This window comes from Mastigoproctus giganteus, chromosome 11 (genome assembly GCF_048544385.1).
Source record: "Mastigoproctus giganteus isolate SK-2022 chromosome 11, ASM4854438v1, whole genome shotgun sequence".
In the NCBI taxonomy this organism is placed as follows: domain Eukaryota; kingdom Metazoa; phylum Arthropoda; class Arachnida; order Uropygi; family Thelyphonidae; genus Mastigoproctus; species Mastigoproctus giganteus.
The window spans coordinates 42,917,849-42,944,111 of NC_143585.1; the positions used below are offsets into that span (position 1 = coordinate 42,917,849).

The following is a 26,263-nucleotide window of genomic DNA, read 5'->3' on the forward strand; positions in this document are numbered from 1 at the left end:
TTCTTTCCTTCCTCTTAGACCCAAGAGGAAGGAACCTCTTTACTATACCATCTGACTTCATTTCATTTACTGAAATCCTTAGTCACCCACCTTTGTTTAGGTATTGAGAAACAGCAACTTCTAGAATTATTTCCTTGTCATAGACATTCTTCCAGGTGTGATAGGTGGTTTAATTCCCAGGGCTTTACTACCCTGGGAATTAAAAATGCTGTTGGAACTGACATTCGGGTTCCTCTTAAGTTAAGTGGGCCAAATTTCAACAAAGTCCTGTCATTCTGCAACTAACATATCTTCTGCTTGCACCTTCACAGTGGCAGGACTTGGTCACCCTGGTTATTAGCCACTCCCCCCCACCCAGATGGAAGGCCTGAGACACATCTGTTATACTGGAGGTGAGGCTACACCTCAGCCCTTGCTTATATTGGATCACCCAGGTGTGATCCAATATAAGCAAGGGCTGAGGTGTAGCATCCATATTGCACAAACGAATGCTGCCCCCTCTATGTCCTCAAGCAATGCTAAGTGGTTGATGACTCATCATTTGGTGCAATACCACCACTTTGCTTATTGGAGGTTTGATATGGTGAAATTCAGGTTTAATCTCTAGAGCAAAACTATGGCAATTCCAGTCTCTTCCACCATTCATTATTGGTAGTCTTTTGAGGCTATGATGGGGATCATGGCGAGATCCAATACTCCTTACATTTTGAGGGCTCTAAAACAGTTTTTATTTTTGTAATTAAATAGTTCACTGAATCTCTTGATGACTACAGGATGCATCCAGATCAGCTGGTATATTATTTCTCTGTACTCTGCCAGCTAGTGACTTGGAGAGTCCATATAGCATAAGTACCTTCAACAAAGCTGGATGCATTGTTGAAGGCATGTTATACCAAGGAGCTGGGTATATTCTTGCTGTGTGTATGCCATATCAAAAAAATTCATTAATTTATACATATCCACCCCCTCCCTTGCTTTTACTTTGTCTACTGAATGCATCATCAGTAGCTGAACTTATACAAAGGGTACTAGGAAAGTTTTGCAATATGACGCAACAATGAATCACAGGAAGCTGCTTGTTGCTGCATGTTGAGACATGTTCATACGTGCATAGTAGCCGCGGCACCAAGTCGATGGGCTCAGTTATTCATTAGTAGTGAGAGTGTAAAGTGCTTGCGATGGCATCGTGGTCACGAAATGAGATAAGGACAGTTTTGCGGTATAATTTCGTGCGTGGTTTAACCATAGACCAGTGCTTAGAAGAAATGACTCTTGCACTAGATGATGATTGTCCACATCGTACTACGATATTCAGGTGGTATAGAGAATTCCAAAGGGGAAATTTCACTCTGGAGGATTCGGAGAGGCCGGGAAGGCCACGAACGTCAGTTACGGAGGAAAACGTTACTGCTGTGAGGAAAATGCTTGACGAAAACAGGCGAGTGACCTACCAACAGATAGAGGATACTTTGGGCCTAAATGCACCAGCAATTCGTTCGATTCTGCAAGATCATTTGCACGTGAAGAAACTTTGTTCTCTCTGGGTGCCGCATCAACTGACTGAAGAGCAGATGACACGACGTGTGACTTGGTGCCGGGAGATGTTAAAAAAGTTTGATAAGGGACAATCTCGGTATGTGAACAACATCGTGACAGGTGACGAGACTTGGCTGTACTATTACGATCTGCCGACCAAGGCTCAAAACAAAGTTTGGGTCTTTGATGATGACGACACACCCGTAATTGTCAGAAAATCCCGATCTGTAAAGAAGAAAATGATAGCTGTATTTTTCAAATCGAGTGGAATTGTGGAACGTGTCGTTTTGGATACGCAGAAGACAGTCATAGCTAAGAGGTATACTGAACAATGCCTGCCTAAAGTCATTGGATCTATGAAGAACCTGCGGCCAAAGTCAAGAATGGACACCTGGTACCTCCATCACGATAATGCTGCAGCTCACCTCGCCAAAGCCTGCACCGAATATTTGACCACGACAGGACTGAAACTTCTCGAGCACCCTCCCTACAGTCCAGACCTTGTTCCCTGCGACTTTGCATTGTTCCCGCATGTGAAAATGAAGCTAAAAGGGAGGCGGTTTTCCAGTGATGAGGACCTTCTACGGGCTTGGGACAACGAGTGTGCTTTACTCCCTAGTGAAACTTGGCAGAACTGGTTTAAAGATTGGTTTCGGAGGATGGAGAGGTGTATTGAATGTAGAGGAAATTACTTTGAAAAAATTAAATAAACAAAGCTGTATTGCAAAACTTTCCTAGTACCCTTTGTATAATATACTTATCTGTGGAAAGACCTAAAACTCAAAAACTTCCTCAATCCTATCACCAATATATGTGGTCTCAGTTCCAATCTCAATAATGTATTTCCATCTACAACTGCAAAGCCTCACTTATTTTTCTAATAGAATCCCAATTATCAGTTGCCCTAATCATTCAATATGATTTATTTTGCTTCAAAGGTAGTACTTGTCTGTCTGTCACATGACTGTTCTGATATTCTTCATCAGAGACTTCCTCATCTGGAATCTCCTCTGATTTAAAATCATACTTCATTTTGTTGAATTCGTCTGTTGCCCCATTGTTCTTCTGGCTGCACTAATCACTCTGAACTCTTCAATTTCCTGTCTGAAATTTGACTTTCTTCAAACAAGTGAGGTAATTTTTCTTGGTTATTTTAATGTTCACATTTCCAGTTGGCTTCAGTTTCTAGTTGCAGGGAGACAGTCAAGATGCCGAGGGTTTTGTAATTATTAATGAACCTCACTCGGCTTGTTCATTTGTTTGAATAAATTCAAGGAAGAACTAGACAAGCTTTTGGAGAGAATGGATAGGTAATGACTTATGTGCAAACCAAAAACATTTCATTTCTGTGCAACTGCCATATTACTTATTCATTCCTCCAGTCAGTGGACAGAAACAAATATGATATCTAGTAGTTCAACTGCAGTATGTGGTATATGGATAGCCTGTGTGATATGTATGGAAAAAATAATAATGATAATTGCCAAGTTTCTATTTGTCCAATTGTAATGGAATTTGGCTAGCTCAACAAATCAATCTAAAAGAAGCAAACATGAAAATCCATTCACTGGCAGTCAAGTTATTACATATGTGGATGGATGAATATGGTGAAAACAATAGGCACTCTACACATCTATGCCAATGTACCCAACTAATTTGGAAAAAATAAATTTTTAAAAATTTCATATCTGAGAATTAATGGGTTGTGTTTATCTTTACAATTATATGTTTATACTTTGTGTTCATCTTTACAATTATGTGTTTATACTTTGTGTTCATCTTTACAATTATGTGTTTATACTTTGTGTTCATCTTTACAATTATGGCCTAAACTATGTTTAGGCCATAATTGTAAAGATAAACACAAATAAAACTGTAGAAATAAATAAAATCACCGCAGATATTAATTTACAAGAAAAAATACAAGACAATGTGGATAATACAGATTTATAGTATGAACCAGAGCTATAATGCTCAATACGTTCTATGTTGATATCAATATTTATAAAAGAATAAGAGCAGTTTACCTCAATATGATACATAGAACACTTCCATATGATACTCTCCAGAAATTAAAACAATTTAAAAAAAAAAAAATCAAAAATCTTACATTACAGTAAGAAATAATTAACAATAATTAAAAATCAATTTAACACAATTAAAAATTAAGTCAAAAATTAATTTAACAAAAAAATTCCATCGTTTTGCAATTTTTTTCATTAAATTAATTTTTGACTTGATTTTTAATTGTGTTAAATTGATTTGTGTTCATTTGATTTTTAATTATTGTTAATTATTTCTTACTATAATGTAAGATTTTTGATTTTTTTTAAAAATTATTTTCGTTTTGATTTCTGGAGAGTATCATACAGAAGTGTTCTATGTATCATATTGTGGTAAACTGCTCTTATTCTTTTACAAATACAGATTTATGTATAGAAAAAATATTATTAGATCAACTACCGTGAAAATGAAAGTGATGAAAAAAAAATAGGACACCACCAAATTTCATGATTGGATAATGATGGTGTAAGAAGTTTTTCTTGCAAACCACTCTTTATTTAAATTTATTATTTTTTGATGTTTTGTAAATTATATACATTTCTTCTCATTAGGTTAATTGTTTGGAACCACATCCTTCATGTCCTGTATTAGCAACCAGTGGTTTAGATGATGACATTAAAATATGGGTTCCATCTTGTGAAGAATCCCCTGATCTCTCTTCTCTTAAAACAGTAAGTAATAAATATAGTATATCTTTTTCATAATTTTCAGCTGGCTTAAAGACAAACTAGTTGTCTCATGAAAAAGTGAGCAGTAGTCAGTTGACATTGTTTATTTTTTAGCAAATTATTACCAACATGAAGGACCGAGATGATGAACGGAAGAGAGACAGCTCAGAAACCTTTGATGGCCAAATGCTGTGGTATCTAATGCAGCATCTAAGGAGAGCACGACGCAATGTAAGTTACTACTAACATTTTGGAATTGTGGAATTAATTTTTTTTTTTTTTTTTTTTTTAAACTGACAGTTTTTACTAATTTAAGAAGTAAAACAACAATATACTTATTACTTAAAGATCAGATGAAAAAATGCTGTAAGTTATGAATGCTTTTTTTGGATAAACAATTTTTATTTGCCCTCGCATACCAACTTTTGATATGTGAGAGAGAGAGAGAGACCTTTCATAGTCCTAGTGCACTACTTTGGTAATTTAAGCTAGCTAGTTTGGTTAAGCCAAATATAGCTGAGTGGTCAAACATGAGGGGACAGTAATGCACACATTTAAGTTGACCATGATTCTAGCGTGTGTGACTGTTAAATACAGTGATGCTCTTGTAGGTTCCTCCCACCCTATGTGCCCATTCCAGAGTATAAACAGAAATTTAAACAACTTTGGTTAGTGAGATTGCCATGTATAGTTTTCACACATATTTTAGTTTTTTTTGAATATTAAGTTAAAGAAGATGAGGACAAATTCATTGGCACTAGATAGTGCAGCAAATTCCAACTAGGTTTTCTGTGTAATGAATATTTTCTAGTTAGTGCATGTGCAGTAGGAGTTTCTGTGTGGTTGTTTATTTGCAAGTTACATTATTTTAAATAGAAGCAAATTTGAACATGTTCTTCACACTGTGTGGTGTTATCACATTGAATTTTTGCAAAAAGGAACTACTGTGACCAATTCAACCCAGTATTTAAACACTGGAGAAGCACAAAAAATGGATCAAACGAGTGAAGCCTGACAGTATAGCAAGTGGGTTCAGTTACTACAGTACATGATTTAAGTGCATCCTGCAACATTGGCAGGTACTTCACTGCTAGGATATGAAGGTTTCTGCATCCTCTAGAGTCCAGATTTGGTTATAAGGGATTGTTCTCTCCATCCCCATCCCCAAAGCTTAACAATGCATTCACTGCTGCCTATATTTGAGAAGGCTTATCCAACATGCTGTGATTTGTTGTTGTGGAAGTTGATAGCTTAAATAAATTTAAGGCAAACATTTGGAGTGAAAAAAACTTCCCATTTCGCTAGATGGGCGAAATGGGTTTTTTTTTCTGCTGATGCTGTATAAGCTTGCTTTCTTGCATCATATGCCTCAACTAATGTTAATGCTAACTCTTGGGGGTGCCCTACCTCTTGAACTTGGCTGACCACGCCCTTGATTAAATAGGACCCTAAGAAATTCCTCTGGTCATAGACTAAAATTAAATGCAGAACTTTTCTGTAGCTGCTTAGTCAGCATGACTAAGCAGCTACAAAAAATTTGCACACAATGTAGGAAATCAAGATGAAACTTTTAACCCTTTTAGCGTGGCATTGACTCCATGAGACCACGGAAGGTGTTCTCATGTTTCCTGCACGAGCTGGACAGAAAGATATCATGGAGTTTGGCAGTGGTATGAGACTCTGGCATGAACTGATGAATGCCGTGGTCCACAAATGTTTGATGGGATTGATGACGGGGGAATTTGGCAGCCAGGTGAGCGCACAAAATTCTTATATACGATCCTTGAACCCTTCCTGCACAGTGTGGTTCTTATGACATGGGGTATTGTCTTGTTGCAATAAGCCAGTGCCATTTGGATACACAATAACCAAGTATGTCAAAACTTGTTCCTAACAGTGCTAAGGTAGGATCTGGTGGTGAGGGTGTGTTCAGTGGGACCCATGAAAGCATTCCCCAAACCATGATACCATTACTTCTGTGCTGGCCTGTTTTCATGCAGTCTGGTTGTAGCTATTCACCTGTTTTTTGTTGTATGTATACGCACACCCATCCATCGGCGTGCTGGTGCTATTCCTGGACATTGGACCAGTTGTCCAATATTCACTAATGGTGCTCTTGTGCTCACTGCAAGCAGAAGTGTTGTGGCAGTCGGCCAACACAGGTGTATAAACAAGTTGAGTACTCTGTGGGACTATCCTCAAGAGCATCTGCTGGATGCTGTGCTTGAAAATGTTTCTCTGTGTGTGCCCTGGTTGTAGTCTTCCAGTAATTGAGAGACCATGAGTCGTCTGTTGTCCCAGACAGCATGTACCAACACTGCTGTCCATCTCAGCTGTTAACCAGTGGTGGTCTCCCCATCTGGGCATGTTAGGTGCTTGTGTGTCCTTCTTTGGGCCATTCCTATTACACCTTCACTGTGGTGGCCCTTGAACAGCCAACAATGCTTGTACCACCTTCCTGGTGCCACAAATCATTCCCTGTTCAGACTCAGTCAAGTCCCTCCCTTTCCTCATTGCATGGACTCTGTACTAATGAACTGATAGGCACTATCTATTCCATCACTATATATGTTGCACGGGTTGGTGATGACACACTTTGTTGCTGTGGAGACTACTCCTGGAGACTGTACCTCATACCAGGTTTCTTGACAAATGTCACTGCCAAAATGCGGTAAATTTATTTATTTTTTTATTTATTTATTTTTTTTTTTTTTTTGCAGATGAATAGGTTATCTCAAACCTTGCATAAAAGGCACTGATGGAGAATTTAATTTTAGTTATAAAAACACAACTCCATGCAAAATATTGTTAATATTAAGAATTTGATCCCTAAGTATAGTAAAATAATTGGAATATGTTAAAAATAACTAGATAATCATGCACTAATTAGTGATGTTTTAGACTGTTTGGACTCCATTAGTATCCATCCATCAATAGTGGCAAAATGATGCAAGGGGCAAGCTTATGCTGCATCACTCAAAAAAAACCCAAAAAAAAAAACCACTTCATTTGTTCATCCCTTTTGACCTTTTTCATATTTATTCAAACTACCCATCTTCTGTGCACCATTCTAATAGATCTAAATCCTTCCTAAGGTGAGGCTTTTAGACGTGTATGCAGTACTGAAGATGCAACCTAACCATTGCCTTATTCTATAGGATAAGTGCCTGTTTTGTTCCTGCTGGCAACATTCCTATATATATTATTGATAGAACTCTGTGAGCTGGCTTGGCAGCCGCTTTGCATTGATCAGGGTATTTCATGTCAGAACTAGCATTTAATAATATTAAACATCAGTTGCTACTTTTCTGTCTTATTCAGATCTTGTTGGATTAGTGTATCCAGATTAATTAACCACCCTTCCTGCCTGCCATTATACATCCTAAAAATTGGTTATTAAACTTTTTATATGCATATATCAATATCATTAGTGAAAACAGTAAAAGGCATGTTATTTAACCTCAAGGGATTGCACTCATAACATTAGTCCACAGAGAGCAGTTGCCATTAAATTCTGTCTCCTGCCACTCGACTATCCCTTTATCCATAATAGTAACTTGCCACCAATTATCAAAGGCTGTACTGAAATCTAAATATGTAAAAATTTTCAACTCTTGTTTGTGACTACCTCGTAGTAGCTAGTCATGTTGGTCAGACAAGATCTCCTCTTAACAGTGCTTGGTTGTCAAGATAATCCTGTATTATTTCTTTAACTACTGACTCCATTATTTTCTTCTTGGCACTGAAGCTTGGTCTTTAACTTTCCATCACTCATGCTCTCAATTTAACAAAGATGCTTGTGTGGCAGCTGTTGTTTTGATTATAAAAAAAAAAAAAAAAAAATTTTAACCAAATTGAAAACAGTGACCTATTAATTAGTTTGCTAAACGCAATAAAAAAAAATATTGAACTAAAATAAACAAGAGAAACCAATAAAGTTTTTATAATATTTTACTATGTATAATACACAAATATCTGTGTATTATTATACATGGATATTCGTGTAATGTCTGGTATATGCAACCTAAACGCTGTATTTTGTCAGATTTTTTTGTTTAGTTGACAAAACTAAGCTCTATGTCAAGATTGAGACACATCTCTGATATTTCACAGATGTCATGTTGGAACAGGAATTACCTAAAAGAAAGATATTTTTACTTGCCTGGTGTCTTAAATACCAAACAAAAAATTCATAGTACGTCAAAATGAAAACAGAAAATGTTGTGTAACCAGCTAGAGAATATTATATTAGTGGACAAAGATACATAGGAGGATTCCATTTCATGTTCCAATTTAGAAAAAAAAAGAAAAATTAAAAAAAAAGTGGCATCTGTCAGATACTGCATTAGCAGTGGAAGGCTAATTACATGTGCACTTTTATCCCCCTTTGTGAATAGTTGAGATATTTGTAAATCTCCAATCTATAAGGACATCCTCTGAATGTAAGTATGCTCTCATAAATCAAGGGTTTAGTGTCAAACTTCTTCAGTGCACCTTATGCCTTTCCTAATATGAGATTTTCATGCGGTACTAAACATGTGGACTGACCATTGCCTTATACAATGGGATGATCACCTCCTTATCCCTGATTCCAAAATTCCTGTATAACATTGACAAAATGTCATGATTTGCTGTGACAGTCTGTCTGTACTGCTAACCTTCATCAATTTATTAATAAATATGGAAAGCAGCATTGGGCCTAGCACAGAATCCTGGAGAACTCCATTGATAACCAAGAAACACAGTGTCTGTTGATAACCATCCCTTTGTCTTCTCCCGCTCAACCTTGAGGTTGTCACAGACATTCTCTCAGATATTCCAGACAAGCTGTACTTGCTACCTGGAAGTCTAAAACACTGATGGAACTGATATGCGGGTGAAATTCAAGTCAAGTGTACCCAATTTCGGTGAAGTCCGGATGGTCTGTGACAGCCAAATCCTCTGCTTGCACCTTCATGATGGTGGGACTGTTAGTAATCCTGGGTATAACCTCCATGCACAAGCACACTAGGTGACCACCTGGGTATGAACCAACGTAAGCAGGTTTCGAGGTGTGGTGCCCACAACACATGGAAGAATGCCACCCCTCTGTGTTACCAGGCAATACTAGATGGTAGATGACTCTCATCAACCCATGAAATATCAACGCTTTGCTTATTGGAGGCTTGAAGTGGTGCAACCCATATGTAGTCTCCAAAGCTAAGTTCCGGTCAACCTTTCCCCATCTCTTCCATTTTGCAGTATGACTGATGACTTTTGAGGTTATGATGGACATCATGGCGAGATCCAATCTTCCTTACATTTCGAGGGTACAGCTCTAAAACGGTGTTCTTAGGCCAGCCACTAGTTAGTACACCGGACTGAACTATTTGTAAATCTTTAGGAGGCTTCCGAATCGGCTAGTGTATAATCTTGCAACCTCTACTCTGCCAGGTAGTGACTGGAGGGAGTTCGAGTAGTGTGTATGTGGGGGGGCGGCATTGTCGAGGCTACGTTATGTCAAGGATCTGGATATATTCTTACAATGTATGTGCCATATACAAAAATTTCATTACTTCATACAGCATGTCCCCCTCCCACTTTTCTTTACTATTGAATACACCATGAATTGTAAAATTAATAGAGTAAGCTAATCTGCGAAAAGATCTAAACCTCCCAAACACTTCCTAGTTCATTTCACAAATATATTGGTCTCAATTCTAATCTCAACGATGTGAATTTCCACATGCAGTCTGCCAAACCCCATGTACTTTTTCTGAAAGAATCTCAGTTATCAGTTGATTCAACTACTGCTCATCTCAGTTGTCCAAATTATTTGCTGTATGATTCCTTTCGCCTCAAAGGTGGTACTTGTGCATATGTACGTTCCGATATTCCCTGTCAGAGACTTGGTAATTTGGAATCTCCTATTTTCGATCTTCTCTGGCTTGAAATCTCTCTACCTCACTGTGTCGAATTCATCTGTTGTCTCTACCATTCTCCCAACTCCACTAATCACTTGGAGCTCTTTGACTTTCTCTCCTTGCAACTTTCTGCAGTCCAACTTTCCTAACAGTAAGGTAATTTTCCTTGGCGATTTTAATGTTCACAACTCCAGCTGGCTTCTGTTTTTTAGTCACACCGACCCAGCTGGTCAAGATGCTCAGGCTTTTGAAATTTCTAATGATCTTGCACAGATTGTTTATTTACCTAAAAAAAATACAGGACAATCCCAACCAACCATACAGCCAACACGTTTGATCTTTTTCTCACAAATAACCCTTCTAAGTACACGGTCGAAGTGAGTGGTCCTTTAGGTATCTCGGATCACAACTTGGTGATTGTCTCTTCTCCAATGCACCCTTTATCTCATGGCTATTCCCAACCTTGTATTGTTTGACATTACAAGAATGCAAAATGGGATGACCTGCGAGATTTTTTTTCTTCTTTTCTTTGGTCAGACTACTGTTTCAAAACTTCTGATGTCAACGTTTGCTCTGATATATTGTCAGTGAAATTATTCTTGTAGGAATGAAATCCTTTATTCCACACTTCACTTTAAAATCTCGTCCTTTATCTAAACCTTGGTTTTCCAATAAATGTGCTAAGGCTGTTCAAGAGAAGAATATTCCATATCGTAATTGGCTTGTTTCCAATTCTTCAGTTTCATTTTCTGCCTACACCAAAGCTCTCAACAATTGTAAAGTGGTCATTAATCAGTCCAAACTAGATTTTCAACAGGCTAAGAGTAGAAAACTTGCTTCTTGTCCTAATGGTAGCAGAGCATTCTGGTCTTTTGCCAAAGCTATTGGTCGCAACTTTTGCCCATCTCTGCTCCCACCTCTATCAAAACCAAATGGTTCTGTTGTCACTTCAGCCAAGGATAAAGCGGACCTGCTAGCATCCCATTTTTCTTCCAACTCATGTATTAATGATCTTGGTAAAACACCTCCCATCATTCCCAACACACTCCATTCAATGCCTCCTGGGACCTTCCGTCAAAAGGATGTCAGAAGGATTTTGACGAATCTCGATGCTAAGAAAACTCCAGGTCCTGATGGTATTTCTCCACTTGTTCTCAAAACCTCTGCTCCTTAATTTACTCCTGTACTTTGCTTCCTTTTTTCACTTTCTTATTCCAAAGGTGTTTTTCATTCTGCTTGGAAATTTGCTCATATCCAGCCAGTTCCTAAAAAGGGTGACAATTCCCCCCCCCCATCCAATTATCATCCCATTGCAATTACTTCTACTCTTTCTAAAGTAATGGAGAAATCAATTAACCGCCAATTCTTAAACTACCTAGAAACCTTCCGTCTGATCAACGATTGCAAGTATGGATTCCATCGGTGTCAATTCACTGGTGATATTCTGTCTTATGTTACCCATATATGGACAAATTCAATGGAAAAGCTTGGTGAAACACAAGCAGTTGCTCTTGACATCTCAAAGGCTTTCGATTGCATTTGGCATAAAGGTCTTCTAAACATGCTTCCATCTTATGGTTTCTCAACTGTTTTTTTAATTGGTTATCCAGTTTTGTTCTGATCGCTCACTGAGGGTGAATGTAGATGGCTCTCCGTCTTCTAACTTCTCCACTAATGCTGGTGTCCCCCAAGGTTAAGTTCTTCCCCCCCCCCCTTTTCCTCTTGTATATTAATGACTACTTCCATTGACTGGAAATCCTATCCATAGTTTTGCTGATGATAGCACATTGCATTCCACTTTCCATTTTGAGAAACCTTGTCCTGCTCAATCAGCTTCAACTTCTCGAAAATCTGCTACCAATTCCTTAAATGTCGATCTTCAGGTAATTCTCCAGTGAGGCAAAGACAACTTAGTTGATTTCAACCCTTCTAAAACTCAGTCTTGTCTTATATCTCGCAAAAAGGATTCTTCTATTCCTATGCTTATCTTTAGTGACACTCCGATTTATAGGCAAAATGATATCTCTTTTGGGGATTACCCTGACTTCTAATCTCTCTTGGCACAAGCACATTACAAATATTGCTTCCTCTGCATCTAAAAAACTTGGTTTTCTCTTTTGCTCTCGGCGTTACTTTTCTTCCAAACAGCTGCTCACTCTGTATAAATCGCAAATCCGCCCTACCATGGAATATTGTTCCCACATCTGGGGTGGTGCTCCCAAAACCTCTCTCTCAGGCTTCTTGATTCCATTCAGAAGAGGGCAGTTAAGTTAATTAATGATTCATCTCTAACAGAGTCTCTCCACTCGCTTTCTCATAGACGTACTGTTTCTGCTGCATGCCTCTTCTACAGATACTTCCATGGGCACTGTTCTTCTGAATTGGCTTCTATAATTCCTGCTCTCTCTTTCAAAACAGTCCGAACACGTGCCGCCAACATCCATTTACTGTCCAACTTCAAACCCACAAAACCAACTTTTCATTTTCCTCATTTATTCATTCAACTGCTGTTTTCTGGAACAACCTTCCTTCATACGTATTTCCTGAAAATTACAATCTACAGAAGTTCAAGTCCAATGTCAACAAATTTCTTCTTTCGTCTTCTCAACCTCCAACCAATAGTACTAAGTACTATAGGTTCTAATACCTCTCATGTTTGGGGTTCACATAAAAAAAAAAAAAAGAAAAAAGTAGTAGAAGTAGTAGTAGTGGCATGTGATGCAAGAAAGCAAGTGTATGAGCTTATGCAGCATCAGCCAAAAAAAAAAAAAATCACACCATTCCCTCCAAATGCCTGTCCAGTTCCTCCATAAATTTATTTAACCTATCAACTTCCACAACAACAGATGGAAGTTTGTTCCAGCAATTAACCAGCCGCTGGCTAAAGGAAAATTTCCGTACATCTATTCTACATCTGTCTTTTCTTAATTTGAATTTATGCCTCCTTTGGTTCGTAATCTGAACAAGTGGAAGGATTCCATCAGAATTCAGCGTGCTCAATCCATTCAAGGCCTTATACACCTCAATCAGATCACCGCGCAAGTGCCTAGTCTCCAGCCACTGCAATTTGCAGAACTTAAGCCTTTCTTGATAAGAGGATCCCTTTCTTCCCCTCGGCAATCTTGCTGCCCTTCTCTGTACACGCTCAAGCAAATCTACATCCTTCCTAAAATGAGGCCTCCAGACCTGTATGCAGTACTCAAGGCATGGCCTGACCATTGCCTTATACAGAGGGACAATCACCTCCTTTTCCCTGCTAGCAAAATTCCTATATATCATTGACAAAACCCCATGACCTGCCCTGTCAGCCTGTCTGCATTGCTCAGAAAATTTCATATCTGACTGCACAATTACTCCCAGGTCTTTTTCATTTTCTACCACCTTAAGTGTAGTACCACACAGTTGGTACTTTTCTCTCGGGTTACTTCTACTCATATGCAGTACTTTGCATTTGTCAAGATTAAACTTCAGTTGCCGCTTCTTAGCCCATCTGCCCAAATTATCTAGATCCTGTTGCAGTAGCACACTGCCATTACTGTCATTAACAACCCTGCCAACCTTTGTATCATCTGCAAACTTCGACACTAAGCCTGATATACCTTGATCAATATCATTGATAAATATACAAAACAACAGTGGACCCAACACTGAACCCTGTGGGATTCCACTAATAACATTAGTCCACGAAGAGCAGCACCCATTGATTACCACCCTCTGTCTTCTCCCACTTAACCATCCTTTTATCCATTGTAGCAACTTACCCTTAATACCATTCTGCTCCAATTTGTACAATAGTCTTCCATGCGCAACAATAGTGTCAAAAGCATTCCTGAAATCCAAATATATGATATCAAAATTATTTTTTGCATCCAGTTCCTTTGTAACCACATCATAATAACCAGTCAGATTTCTCAGACAATACTTTCCCTTAACAAACCTATGCTGTGTCTGAACTATTGCTGCAGCCTTGTATAGATGATCCTGCAATGCATCTTTAACCAGTGACTCCATTATTTTACCCGGGGCGCCTCCGTAGCCAGGTGGGAAGGAGCAGCAGTGCGTAGCACATGTTTCTTGATTAGACCGGGGTTCGAGTCCGTCACCACCAAATACGGAGGATGCGGAAAGTTCAGGAAATGACCACCGCATATCCCGGAGCAATATGGCCTTAGTTGCTAATGCTCCTAAAAACCAAATAACAACAACAACAACATTTTACCCGGAACAGAAGTTAAACTAACTGGTCTGTAATTACTTGTGTCACCCTTCGATCCCCCTTTGTGAATTGGGGATACATTTGCACATCTCCAGTCTGTGGGAACCTCTCCTGAGTCCAAGGATCTCTCATAATTATGGCTAAAGGTTTGCTTAGTTGCTTTGCCACCTCCTTTAATAAAACTGGATAGATCCCAACCACCCCAGGTGCTTTTCTTATGTTTAACTTCAACAATTTCTCCTCCACTTTGCTCTCAGTTATTACAAAATCATTAAGTACCCTGCTACAATTTGATAACCTTCTGCCATTTTCAAACCTTAATAATTCCTCATGTGTGAATGTAGGTGCAAAATACTCATTCAGTTTGTTTGCTATCTGAGCAGGATCATCAACAGTCGAACATCGATGTGAAGTGGACCAATCAGATTCATCCCCTTACTTTTTAGAGTTTATATAAGTAAAGAAATCCTTGCTGTTTTTCTTACCGTCTTTTGCCAAGGATTTCTCGTAAGCTGCCTCCGCCTGCCTAACCTCCTTTGTGACCTGATTACAGACTAGCTTATATCTGCCATAGGCTTCTGAATCGCTGATAATTTATATGCATCCCATGCATTTTTCTTCTCTGTCATGAGTCTCATTAGTTCATTTGATAACCATTTAGGCCTAAACCTTGAACAATATTTCTTAATAGGTATGAAACTTTTAGTAGCATCCATGATTAATTCCTTGAATGCTTCCCTTCACCAGTCTTGTTGCCCTTCTCTGTACATGTTCTAGCAACTTCACATCCTTCCTAAAATGAGGCTTCCAGACCTGTACTGGGTACAGGTCTGGAAGCCTCATTGCCTTATACAAGGGGATAATCACCTCCTTATCCCTGCTCACAAAAGTCCTGTATATCATTGACAAGACCTCATGAGCTACTCTGGCAGCTTGTCTGCACTGCTCAGAAAACTTCATATCTGATTGTAAAATTACCCCTAGGTTTCTTTCGTTCTCCACTACCCTGAGTGTAATGCCACCCAGTTGGTACATTTCTCTGGGGTTATTGCTACCCATATGTATTACTTTACATTTGTCAATGTTAAACTTCAATCGCCACTTCTCAGCCCATCTCCGCAACTTTTCCAGATCCTGTTGCAGCAGCATACTGTCATTACTGTTATTAACAACCCTGCCAACCTTTGTATCATCTGCAAACTTTTACATTAAGCTTGATATACCTCCATCAGTATCATTGATAAATATACAAAACAACAATGGGCCCAACACTGAACCCTGTGGGACTCCACTAATAACATTAGTCCATGAAGAGCAGCACCCATTCATTACCTCCCTCTGTCTTTTCCCACTCAACCATCCTTTTATTCATTGTAGCAACATGCCCTTAATGTCATATTGCTCCAATTTGTACAGTCGTCTTCTATGTGCAACAGTATCAAGCTTTCCTGAAATCCAAGTATATGATATCAAAATTATTTTTTGCATCCAGTTCTTTTCTGAACACATCATAGTATACAATCAAATTGGTCAGACAAGATTTTCCCTGGAACAGAAGTCAAACTAACTGGTCTGTAATTACTTGTCACCCTTTGATTCCTTTTTGAGTTGGAGATACATTTTCACATCTCCAGTCTGTGGGGATTTCCCATGAGTCCAAGGGCGCTCTCATATTTATGGCTAAGGGTTTGCTTACTTCCTTTGCCACCTCCTTTAACATAACTGGATAGATCCCATCTACCCCAGGTTCCTTTCTTATGTTTCAATTTCAATTTCTCCTCCGCTTTGCTCTCAGTTATTGCAAAATCATTTAACTCCCTGTTAGAGTTTGATAAGCATCTGGCCCTCTCCTTCTTGAATAACTCCTCATATGTGAATGTAGATGCAAAATACTCATTTAGTTTGGCAGCTATCTGAGATTGTGATCTACAGTCAAACCATTGATATCAAGTGGGCCAATCTGATTTATCAGTAGCACATAATGTCTCAAGACAAAAAGGATGTCTAAATTCTTCAGTTTATCCAGTAGTTGTAAGCTAAAGATAAAAAATCTATATTTTTGTACCTTCCTAGATATAGCTAAATTTTCACTTGGGTGGTTTTTAGATTTTTATTTATTGTGTTTTCAGAGTTATAGCATGACTGCACTCAGCAAGTACAATTCTACCACTTTTTCTTTTTTACTTTTAACTTATAGTAACTCCAGCATGAGAAACTGACTGCTGCTGGCACTACAAAGCTTAGAGTTATGTGTTTGTTTCTAGTTGAAGTTATTTATAAAACTCTCCCACATATGACAACTGTTAATAGTTTCTAATGTCATAAACTGGCTTTTTTTAACAATTCATTTGAAGTATTCATATTATTATTTTTGAATAATAAATACAAACACAGAAAGCAATAATCATTCAGGATTGAGAGTTAGAGACGTATGTAACATGCTTCAGTGTGCCAAATTTGAAATTATTTTGAAAAATAAAGTGAATGATAGCGTATAATATGTGCATATTTCTTAAAATTTTAAAACTGTTTCACATACAATAAACAGAAATATGTGCACCTTTTAATTTGCACATTTAATGGTTTTTTACCCAGAAAATGAGGCTAATCTTAATGTTTTATGGTTGTAATTTATTTTTTTAATTTTCAACAGAATGAATGTTTTTTTTTTAAAATAAAAAGGTGTAAAAAAACACAGAATTTTTTAAAATATTAATTTTTTTATTAAAAAAAACACAGTAAAGTACTGCAATTCATTAAGAAAATATTGTAATTAATATTGGCATAACCCAAGCAGAATAAAAAAAAAAACTAATTTTCTAGAAATTAAAAAGGTTTACACCTGTCAGATAGTGCCACCATGTTTGTAACAATTAGAGGTGTCACGACTGTGGGGATAAAGATGGTGCAAACGTGGAGCAGACTCTTTTCTATCCTTGGCTTTTTCAAATGTGATTTTGTATAACTACACTGGTGTGCAAACCTTAAGGACCAGTCAGGTTTTCATCTGTAGCTTCTCATAGGAATGGCCTGGATATGGGGAAAAGCATACCAAAGGAACCTTGTGAGGTACAGACATGATGACGGAAACAACACTGACACAACAATGGAAACAAAACGGTACAGAGGGACTTTATTCAAAAATGGCAACGTAGCACTGGCTGCCATGATACAGATGCATCACTGCCAAAGATGGAACAAAGGGAAGAGGTGGTCCTCAGTAGGAGATATGGCCACCCCTAATTTTGATGCAGGCTTTGCACTTCCTGTCCACACTTATGTTGTTGATAAGTTCTTGCAGTAACATCATCCATTTCTCTGTCAGCGCCATCTTCAGATGGTGAACATTTTCTGGTGGGTGTGGACGTGCCACGAGGCATCTCCCCAGAGCATCCCATATGTGTTAGATGGGATTTAGATCTGTGGAACAGGCAGGCTAATCCATACGAACAATGTCCTCACTTTCCAAAAGCATATCAACAGCTGCAGTGCGATGGGGTGTGGCGTTATCATCCATAAACACGAACTCGGGGCCAATGGCATCTCGGAACAGACGCATATGGGGAAGGATTACCTCAGTACAGTAGCGTGCACAGGTTACAGTACCACCTTCCAGTATCTGGAGTTGTATACATCCATCCAAGATAACACCTCGACCACCATTTCAATCCCTTTCAGTGGTGTTTGCACGGTGATACCGTGTGCCAACTTCTCGCCAGATTAGCTAACGTGCAGAATCGCTGCTGAGACTGAATCTACTCTCATCAGTAAAGATGAGAGTAGATTCAGTCTCAGCTGCTGTCCAGTCCTTGTGTTTGATGCACCACTGTAAACGGTGTCTCCGATGGGCAAATGTTAAAGGGACACAGTGTACTGGCCATTGGGCAAACAGTCCACCTTTGTGGAGTCACCTGGCCACAGTAAACTGCGATATCCTGCGTAGCTGTTTTGCAATGGATCCCACTGTCTAGTTTCGGTCCCTCTTGGCCTGTAGGAATATATAGCGGTCATCATTGGGCGTTGTTTTTCATGAACGACCATCACTGGTCCTTAGAACAGCTGTACCTGTCGTTCTGAAGGCCGACCATGCACGTGAAACAATGCTATGGGCAATACCGAACTCTGCAGCCACACTCCTCGCACTTCGACGTTCCTCGAGATTCCCAATTATTTGACCCTGGGTAAATTCATCCAGATGTTGTCTACTGGCCATTTTGTTGTCTGTAGCACTGTATGAAATTAATCAAACGTCTGTAACAATCGTGCTCACCATTCGGTAATTTGCACAACTGCTGAACTGCTGCTTTTATGTTTGTGAGAGCTCTCTCATCATGATTCAAATTTTTGAATGTGCACCAGCTTTCTACTGAATAGCCACAGTTATGCAAATCTCCACAGGCTGTTTCATTTGATTTTGTGGTTGTAACCTTTAGAAATAGCGTTGGTCCTTAAGTTTTGAACACCAGTGCAATTAAAGCATATATATCAATCAAAAATGTTTATGCATACATTACAAAATGTGTATCTTTATTGCTCTTCTGTTTTAATTTGATTTTTGATTTATATTTTTAATTAAGTCTGATTTAAGCTTCATGTAATTTTAAAAATGCCATTAAGAGCATTTTTAAAAGTATGTGAAGTTGACAGGTCCAAAAAATATTAATAGGAACACATCTCCAGCTTAATATATAAATGTACATATATGAAAAATGTCTGATTTATATTGTTTCCATATATGTTCCGATTATAGGAACACATTCTCAACATAAATTGTAGATTACCTGTATCATGAGTTTTCAGTGTGTGCAGATGTTAGTTTTATTTTGGCTTTTTTAGTGTTAACTTTGTAGGTGTTAAATTATCCATGTTTTTTATTTATTTTTTTTAAACTGATTTCTAAGTTTATTTTTTCTTTTTATTTTCTGTTTCTACTTTTGGCATTTAATTTGCTATATTATGGCCTTTGTAAACTATTTTGGTAAAATTCGGTATGACTGATATGTCAGTAATAAATCTTTACACACACAGTATAAGATGTGTGTTTTTATTGCTCTTTTAAATGATTTTTGATTTGTTTAATTTTAGTTTTAATATTAGTAGTGGCAAATGATGCAAGAAAGCAAGCTTATACAGCAGTAGTCATGGCCAAAATACTTCCACCTCATTTGTCCATGCCCTATAATTAGTTCTGGTCTGCACAGATTTTCATGTTTCCAAAGTTCATAGTGTTCTTGAGTATACTTTTAGTGCTAATTCTAAAAATCCAAACAATTTTTACCTATCACATACAGCTTTTTTATTATTACAGAATTGTTTTAGATGTGCATTCCTTATGTATGCAATATACATACCAATTCCTTTATGACTGACAGGTATAGACATGAAAAGACCTGCAAGTCTGGTAGTTATGAGGATCTTGCTTTAATAAAAAATATTTTCAGGTACACTTAATGTGGTTTATGCAGGTAATTTAATCCGTTTGAATAAAGAATGTATTGGCTTAAACCTCATTAACAAGCATAAAGTAAGTGGTCAATCAGAAAAAGAGGGGCTCACTACCAGTATATTTGGTGAAGTTTGATTGGCACCCATTTTTGAATTGTCCCAGTTCTAGGATATGTACTGTTACATTTAAGTGTTAGGAGACTGTGTTTCAGGTTCATTCGCAATAAGTGGGGTGCCTCTAGTAAGGGCCAGTATTTATTTCCTTTTGTCTTATTTTAATCCTTAAGTACTGTAAAGCCCACAGTTGTGTGGAAATTATGGTTCCTGAGGACAGATTGAAATTGATTTTACTGCTTATTATACAGTACATTTTAATGATACTATATTATGTCTCTGCCATGCAATTATTGTATGAAGCATAAATGCTTCTTAAATATATGAAAACATTTAATGCTGAATAAAACTTACTTTTCTCCTTTGTCAAATGCTATTTAAAAATATTTAGAGTTATCTTCAAGTTTTTATAAGAGAAATTCAATTATTTTCAATAAACTGGTGCAACTTTTGTAATTTTAATGACTTAGTAAATATTCAAACATAACTTCAAGGATTAAATTAGTTTAAATTCTTAGTTTAAAAAAATCTCACTTTATTTCACTAAACTTTACTTTCATGTTTTATTTTTAAGGTTGAAATGGAAGGACATAGTGTTGGTGATAGCAGTTCTAGTGGCAGCGATTCTGACAATCATGAAGATGACGGGGAAATGCAGCATGCCATTCAGTGCACACAGTCCTGAAGCTCAGTTATAGGTACAGAGCTGAAGTCCATAGAATTTATGCACAGTTCTGTCTTCTTCACAAAAGAATTACTAACCTAGAAACTGAGTTTGGTGGGAAGAAGCAATAGAAATTATTACAGTAACCAGCATCATGGTTTATCAGCTCTGGAGAGAGCATTTGTAGACAATGTACAGGATTTAGAGCATGTAATAATAAAATGTTATTCCGTATACAGCAGCTGGTTGTGTAAGGCAGTTGAACCTACTGCTATAAAACAGTGTTTCTGCAGCTGATCATGAGAATAACTTTGTTTTACTGAATGCATCAAAATCAGTGGTCGTCTTCTATGCCTTGGAGCATATAGCTGGTATCAACTGTGGAGTTTTATGGTTATTTGATTTGCTGCTGTTACTAATTTTGTTCCTGTTTTATGAAGTGCTGGTTAATTTCACGTCCATCTTTTGATAATTTTGCATAATTGAAGTGTATGCCAAAAATCACTTAAATATTTGAAAGTGATTTTTTATGCATTTCCATCAAAGTGCATTTCTTCTTTATTTTAGCAATTTAAGCTGTCATATTTCTGTAGTAAAGTAATTTGGAAGATGCTGTTATAATTCTAGCATGATTACAATGCAAATAATTTTATTTATTGTTTGTTTTTTTTTTTTTTTTGATCTTGTGTAAAGATCTGCAGTTAATGCTGGAGTTCATTCAAAGTATCTGTAATACATGCTAAAGGTTATTGTTTTAATTATCAGTGTTATAGATGAAATGTATATGAGCCAAAATCTTTTTTGATTTAAAAGCTGATTTTAAGTGAAATATGAACTTCTGTGTATGTACACAAAATGATTAACTTAAAAAGTTTTTAATCTTCAAAAAATTTCAATATTTTAGTTTCTGTATCTTATTTTTTTCTCAATGTTTCAGCTGTATTCATTGAACTAGTGATTATGGCACCATTTAATCACTGTTTCCCATTTCCTAAACTACCCAATGTGGCAATTAAAATTGAGCATCCAACTTCCCAGTATACCATTAATAACTTTTACAAAATGACTGTGTGAAGTCGATAAATCATTCTGAGCAGAGCAAGCTCGGTTACTATTTACAATTTTAGTTCAAATAGCCTTCTCACAGCCATTTTTTTTTTCCCCTATTCCTTTGTATATTTTACATTGTTAACAAATTATAAAGTGTTACTTGAAATACAGGGTGATTCATAATTCCTATTACATCTAATAATGTATCATTAATATATGTAACCTGTATAAGCTGAAACAGGTAAAGAATAGTTTGCTGACAAATAAAGAAATATTAAATAATAATGTATTCTGGAATTATTTTGTCAGTTATCCACACTATAAAACATAGTAAATTAGACTTAAGTTATATTTTGTTTTGATATATAGGGAAGTTATAAATTGAAGTTTTCAATTTAGAGTTTTATACAAATTCTAATTTACAACAAATCACATAAACCAAATTGGGCAATGACATCATGCAAGTATCTTGAATAGAGTACAACAATAGATAAGGTCAGCTCATACTGGAAGATAAATTATTAAAAAAAAAATCCTTTATCCTGACTCAGAAGACAAAGAATCATTACTTAATAGCAGGTGGTCAAATTATTAGAATCACTATGTAAACTAACTCAGGGGGAAAGATTAAATTTTATTGTGATTCTAATAATTTGGCTATCGTGTATGAATAACTGGTGCTAATTATCTATTATTAATTTAAAAAACTTCAATCTAAAACCTAATTGTTATAAAGATAAAAAAAAAAAAAAAAAAATCAGGAAAAACACTGTAGGTACAGCCAGTTCTGCTTGTGCAATTTCGTCTGCAAATAACACCAGGTGAATGCAAAATCCTGTAGAGACCTGCAGAGCAATACATAAGTTTATGAAGCTTAAAAATTGTCAAATGTGTGAGAGCTATATTTCGCATTTGCTGTAGACAATGTACAAGTCGGAGACACATCATTTGCTGTACTCACAAGATAACACGTGAGGCCAACTCACATTTTTCTGTTTGAACAGAAATTTCGTGAGGTGGAGGAGCACATTTCTGTAGGTCACTACCACAAAATAATAAAACAATTTTCAGTACCCAGTTTATTGGGTGTTCCTGTTAGTGCAATCTAATTATAAACAGGTAGTAAAATCAATCTTATTGCATTTGTGATAGTACTGATCGCGGAATTCTGTTGGTTTTTATGTTATGATGAAATGTGTTTCCCCTTCATTGGAATCATATAAAAACAAATTTTCAGAATATCCTCTTCATTCCTATTTTTTAAGCTTCGTACTTTTTACTCCATATCTTACTTGTGAAAGTTGTGCATTCCGTGTTCGTCGTTATCAATCAAAAAAAAAAAAAAAAGACATGAACAAAAATATCAATTAGTATGTTATGTATTTATTAATTGGAAATTTAAGAGATTTTTAAATCTGTGTTAGCATTTTATTGGGTTTCTAACTGAACATTTTTTTTTTTTTTTTTTTTTTTTTTTTTTGAGTGCTCTGCCCCATCCCTATTTTTCCCATGAGACATGTTGTTTTTAATGCACCAAATACCATTAACACAGAGATTTTTAGGAACATGTGTACTGTGTTCTAGCAGAACTTACTGTATAATAGTTTTATGAATGTAACTTTACAAAACATAGGAAGCATTCATCTGTTCATTATCCGTCAGTCTAAATAAAATGGAATGTACTGTGGGAAGGGCATAGTCAGGGGGAAAGATTAAATTTTATTGTGATTCTAATAATTTATAAAATTATTAGAATCACAATAAATTATTAGAATATAAAAAATAAAATATATTTTTTATATATACAGCCAGTTCTGCTATAATGCGATACATGTGTTCCTAAAAATCTCTGCATTATTGTATTTCATGCAATAAAAACAACAGGGCTTATGCAAAAAATAGCAATAGAGGCAGAACACTCAAAAAAAAAAAGTTAAGTCTGGTAAGAAAAACAAAAAAAAAGTTAGAAACCCAATAAAATTGCTAACACAGATTTAAGCATCTTAAATTTCTAATAAATAAATATTACAGTAAATGTAGCACTCTACCTTGACAAGATATGAAGTTTTTTTTTTTTGGATTTTAAAAATTTAAAACAGTAAAAAAGATAAGCAATTAATAATGACGAACATGGGATGCAAATTGCACAAGTGAGACAAGTTTACGAATCTTAAAAAATAGAAATGAAAAGAGTCTGAAAATTTAGTGTTAAGTTCCTTCATGGAAGGGGAAACACTTCACCATAATAACGTAAAAACCCACAGAATTCTATCGGTATTATCACAAATGCAGTAAGATAGTTTACTACCTGTTTATAATTAGATTGCACTAACTGAAAAGTCCAATGAACCGGAAACTGCAACTTGTTTTTGTTTTATGTGGTAGTCACTTCCAGAAATGTGCTCCTCTGCTCACGCTATCATGCCTCACAATTTCTGTTCAAACAGAAAAATGTGAGCTGCTGAAAATGTGAGTAGACCTACAATATCACGTGTTATCTTGTGAATACAGTGAATGACAACAGTGTCTCCCCGACCAATACAACTACAGTAAATGGGAAATATAGCTCTCACACATTTGACGTTTTTTAAGCTTCGGAAATTTGTATGTATTGCTGCACAGGACACTGTATTCAGCTCGGTACGGTACCACATTTTATGTTCACCTAGTGTTACTCAGAGAGAATCATGCATGAGCCAATGCAAAAATCGTGTTATACTCACATTTTTCTCTAATATATCAGTTCAATTGGGGCAAATTTGCATTGCAAAAATGCGTGTTATAGAACTGGCAGTATTTGCAAATGCACATACATGTTATCTTCATTTCCATAATTCTGTTTACATATAACTCTACTCCCAGAGAATATATTCATATTAAATGATATATTTGAATCTTACAGAAAGATTCGTATACTCAATGTATAATTTAAATGTGGTGGAATCAGCCAAAGATGGCTAAATAAAAAAAAAAAAAAAAAAAACTTGTACCATGTATGAAAATGGCTGCTGAATGCAACAAGAAGGGACATTCAAAGGTGCTACCACGCAATTACATAAGCAAATTAAGTATAAACTAATGAAACCAAAATATCCAGGGAAGCACAGCAGCAGCAAGATGGGATCCTAAAAATTAAAGTTATCCAAAAATTATTGCACAAAGTGATGCTGGGAACTCTCCCAACAACTCAAGTGAACACAGACTCCTACTAAGAGAAATTATAGAAAGGAGAACTGTTCTTACTCCCCTTTACTTTTTTTTCCCTTTGATATTAGTTATCTCTGTGTCAATTTAATTTGGTTTTTCGATATTCTTATTTAAGTAGTCATAATTTAATTTGTCTTTCTTTATATTCTGAATATTCTGAGTTAGTTTATTTTGTATAACATTTAATCCTACCAATTTCTTCTAATCATAGTGAAATTTATATTTTTTATTTTGCTTAAATTGTTTCCTGGTTGTGGGATATCAACCATTATTGAAATAAAACATAAGTGCATGTTTCATTTCAATCTTTTATTGCTTGCATCTTGGTTTATCAATTGCATTGAGACACCCATGGTCACTTTTGGTAGCAGGCTATGAGATAAATGCAAATTTGGGAATTTTCACATAGCAGTGTCTTGATCAAGTTTTTATTATGCTTCCTCAAAACATTTTTGTGTTATCATTTCTCTTGGTGTCGTGTTCAACTCTGAGTTGTGGGGTGGGGTAGGGGGTCTACTTCAGGAAGCAGCTGGCCCTTAACTTTGTAGGATCCCATACTGCTGTGCTCCCCTAGATGACTGCAGGCTCTTGCTTATTTATTTGGTTTTCACTTTTGTAATTTTCTTAATTAGTTTTTAGTAGTGGCAAAATGATGCAAGGAAGCAAGCTTAGCACAGCTAAAAAAAAAAAAAAAACTATCATCAGATGAAAGTTTATTCCAATGATCACTGTCTTATGCAAATAAACTTTCCTCATTACCATCGTTTTCTAATTTAAAATTATGTCCCTTAGTGTGTGTTGGCTGAGAAAAAGTAAGGATACCATCAGCATTTATTCAATCCATTTAATGCCTTAAACACTTTGATTGCATCTCCTTCAAGTGCCTAGTTTCCAGATTTTATAGATTGTCTTTCTTGGTAGCAGTATTTTTTTGTGCCCAACTAAACTTAACTTTCTACATCCTTCCATACCTGTACAGATGCTGAATATATAGCCTAACCATTGCCTTATACAATGTGATAATCACATCCTTGTCCCTAGTGGCAAAATTCCTATATATAATTGACAGCACCCCATGCAGCCTGTCTGCAATGCTCAGAGAATGTCATGTCAAACCTAGTCTTTTTCATTCTCCACTTGAGTGCAGTGATACCCAGTTAGTGTTCTGGGATTAATGCTACCCAAATGCTGCAGTGCCTTGTATTTATCAACATTAAACTTCAATTGTCACTTTTCAGTCTTTGCCTAATTTATCCATGTCATGTTGGAATAGCACACTCTGATTATCAACCTGCCAACTTTTCTATCAGCAAACTTAAGGCATTTGCTACCTGAGAGTCTAAAACACTAATGGAACTGAAGTCTGTTGGTTCTGCAACAACCTATTCCTCTGCTT

At 36.6% G+C, this 26,263-nt stretch overlaps 1 protein-coding gene across 3 annotated transcripts in view; it reads left to right on the top strand.

Moving 5' to 3' along the window:
• LOC150077951 (DDB1- and CUL4-associated factor 8-like) overlaps nucleotides 1-21,779 on the top strand; it is a 227,606-nt gene extending 205,827 nt beyond the window's left edge. For all 3 annotated transcript variants that reach the window (XM_090385203.1, XM_090385204.1, XM_090385205.1), the window contains exons 10-12: nucleotides 4,152-4,271; nucleotides 4,383-4,499; nucleotides 20,521-21,779. In XM_090385203.1, coding sequence (XP_090241329.1) covers nucleotides 4,152-4,271; nucleotides 4,383-4,499; nucleotides 20,521-20,631 — 348 coding nt within the window. In that variant the 3' untranslated portion in view covers nucleotides 20,632-21,779. The remainder of the gene's footprint in view (nucleotides 1-4,151; nucleotides 4,272-4,382; nucleotides 4,500-20,520) is intronic.
• Nucleotides 21,780-26,263: the final 4,484 nt, after the last annotated feature.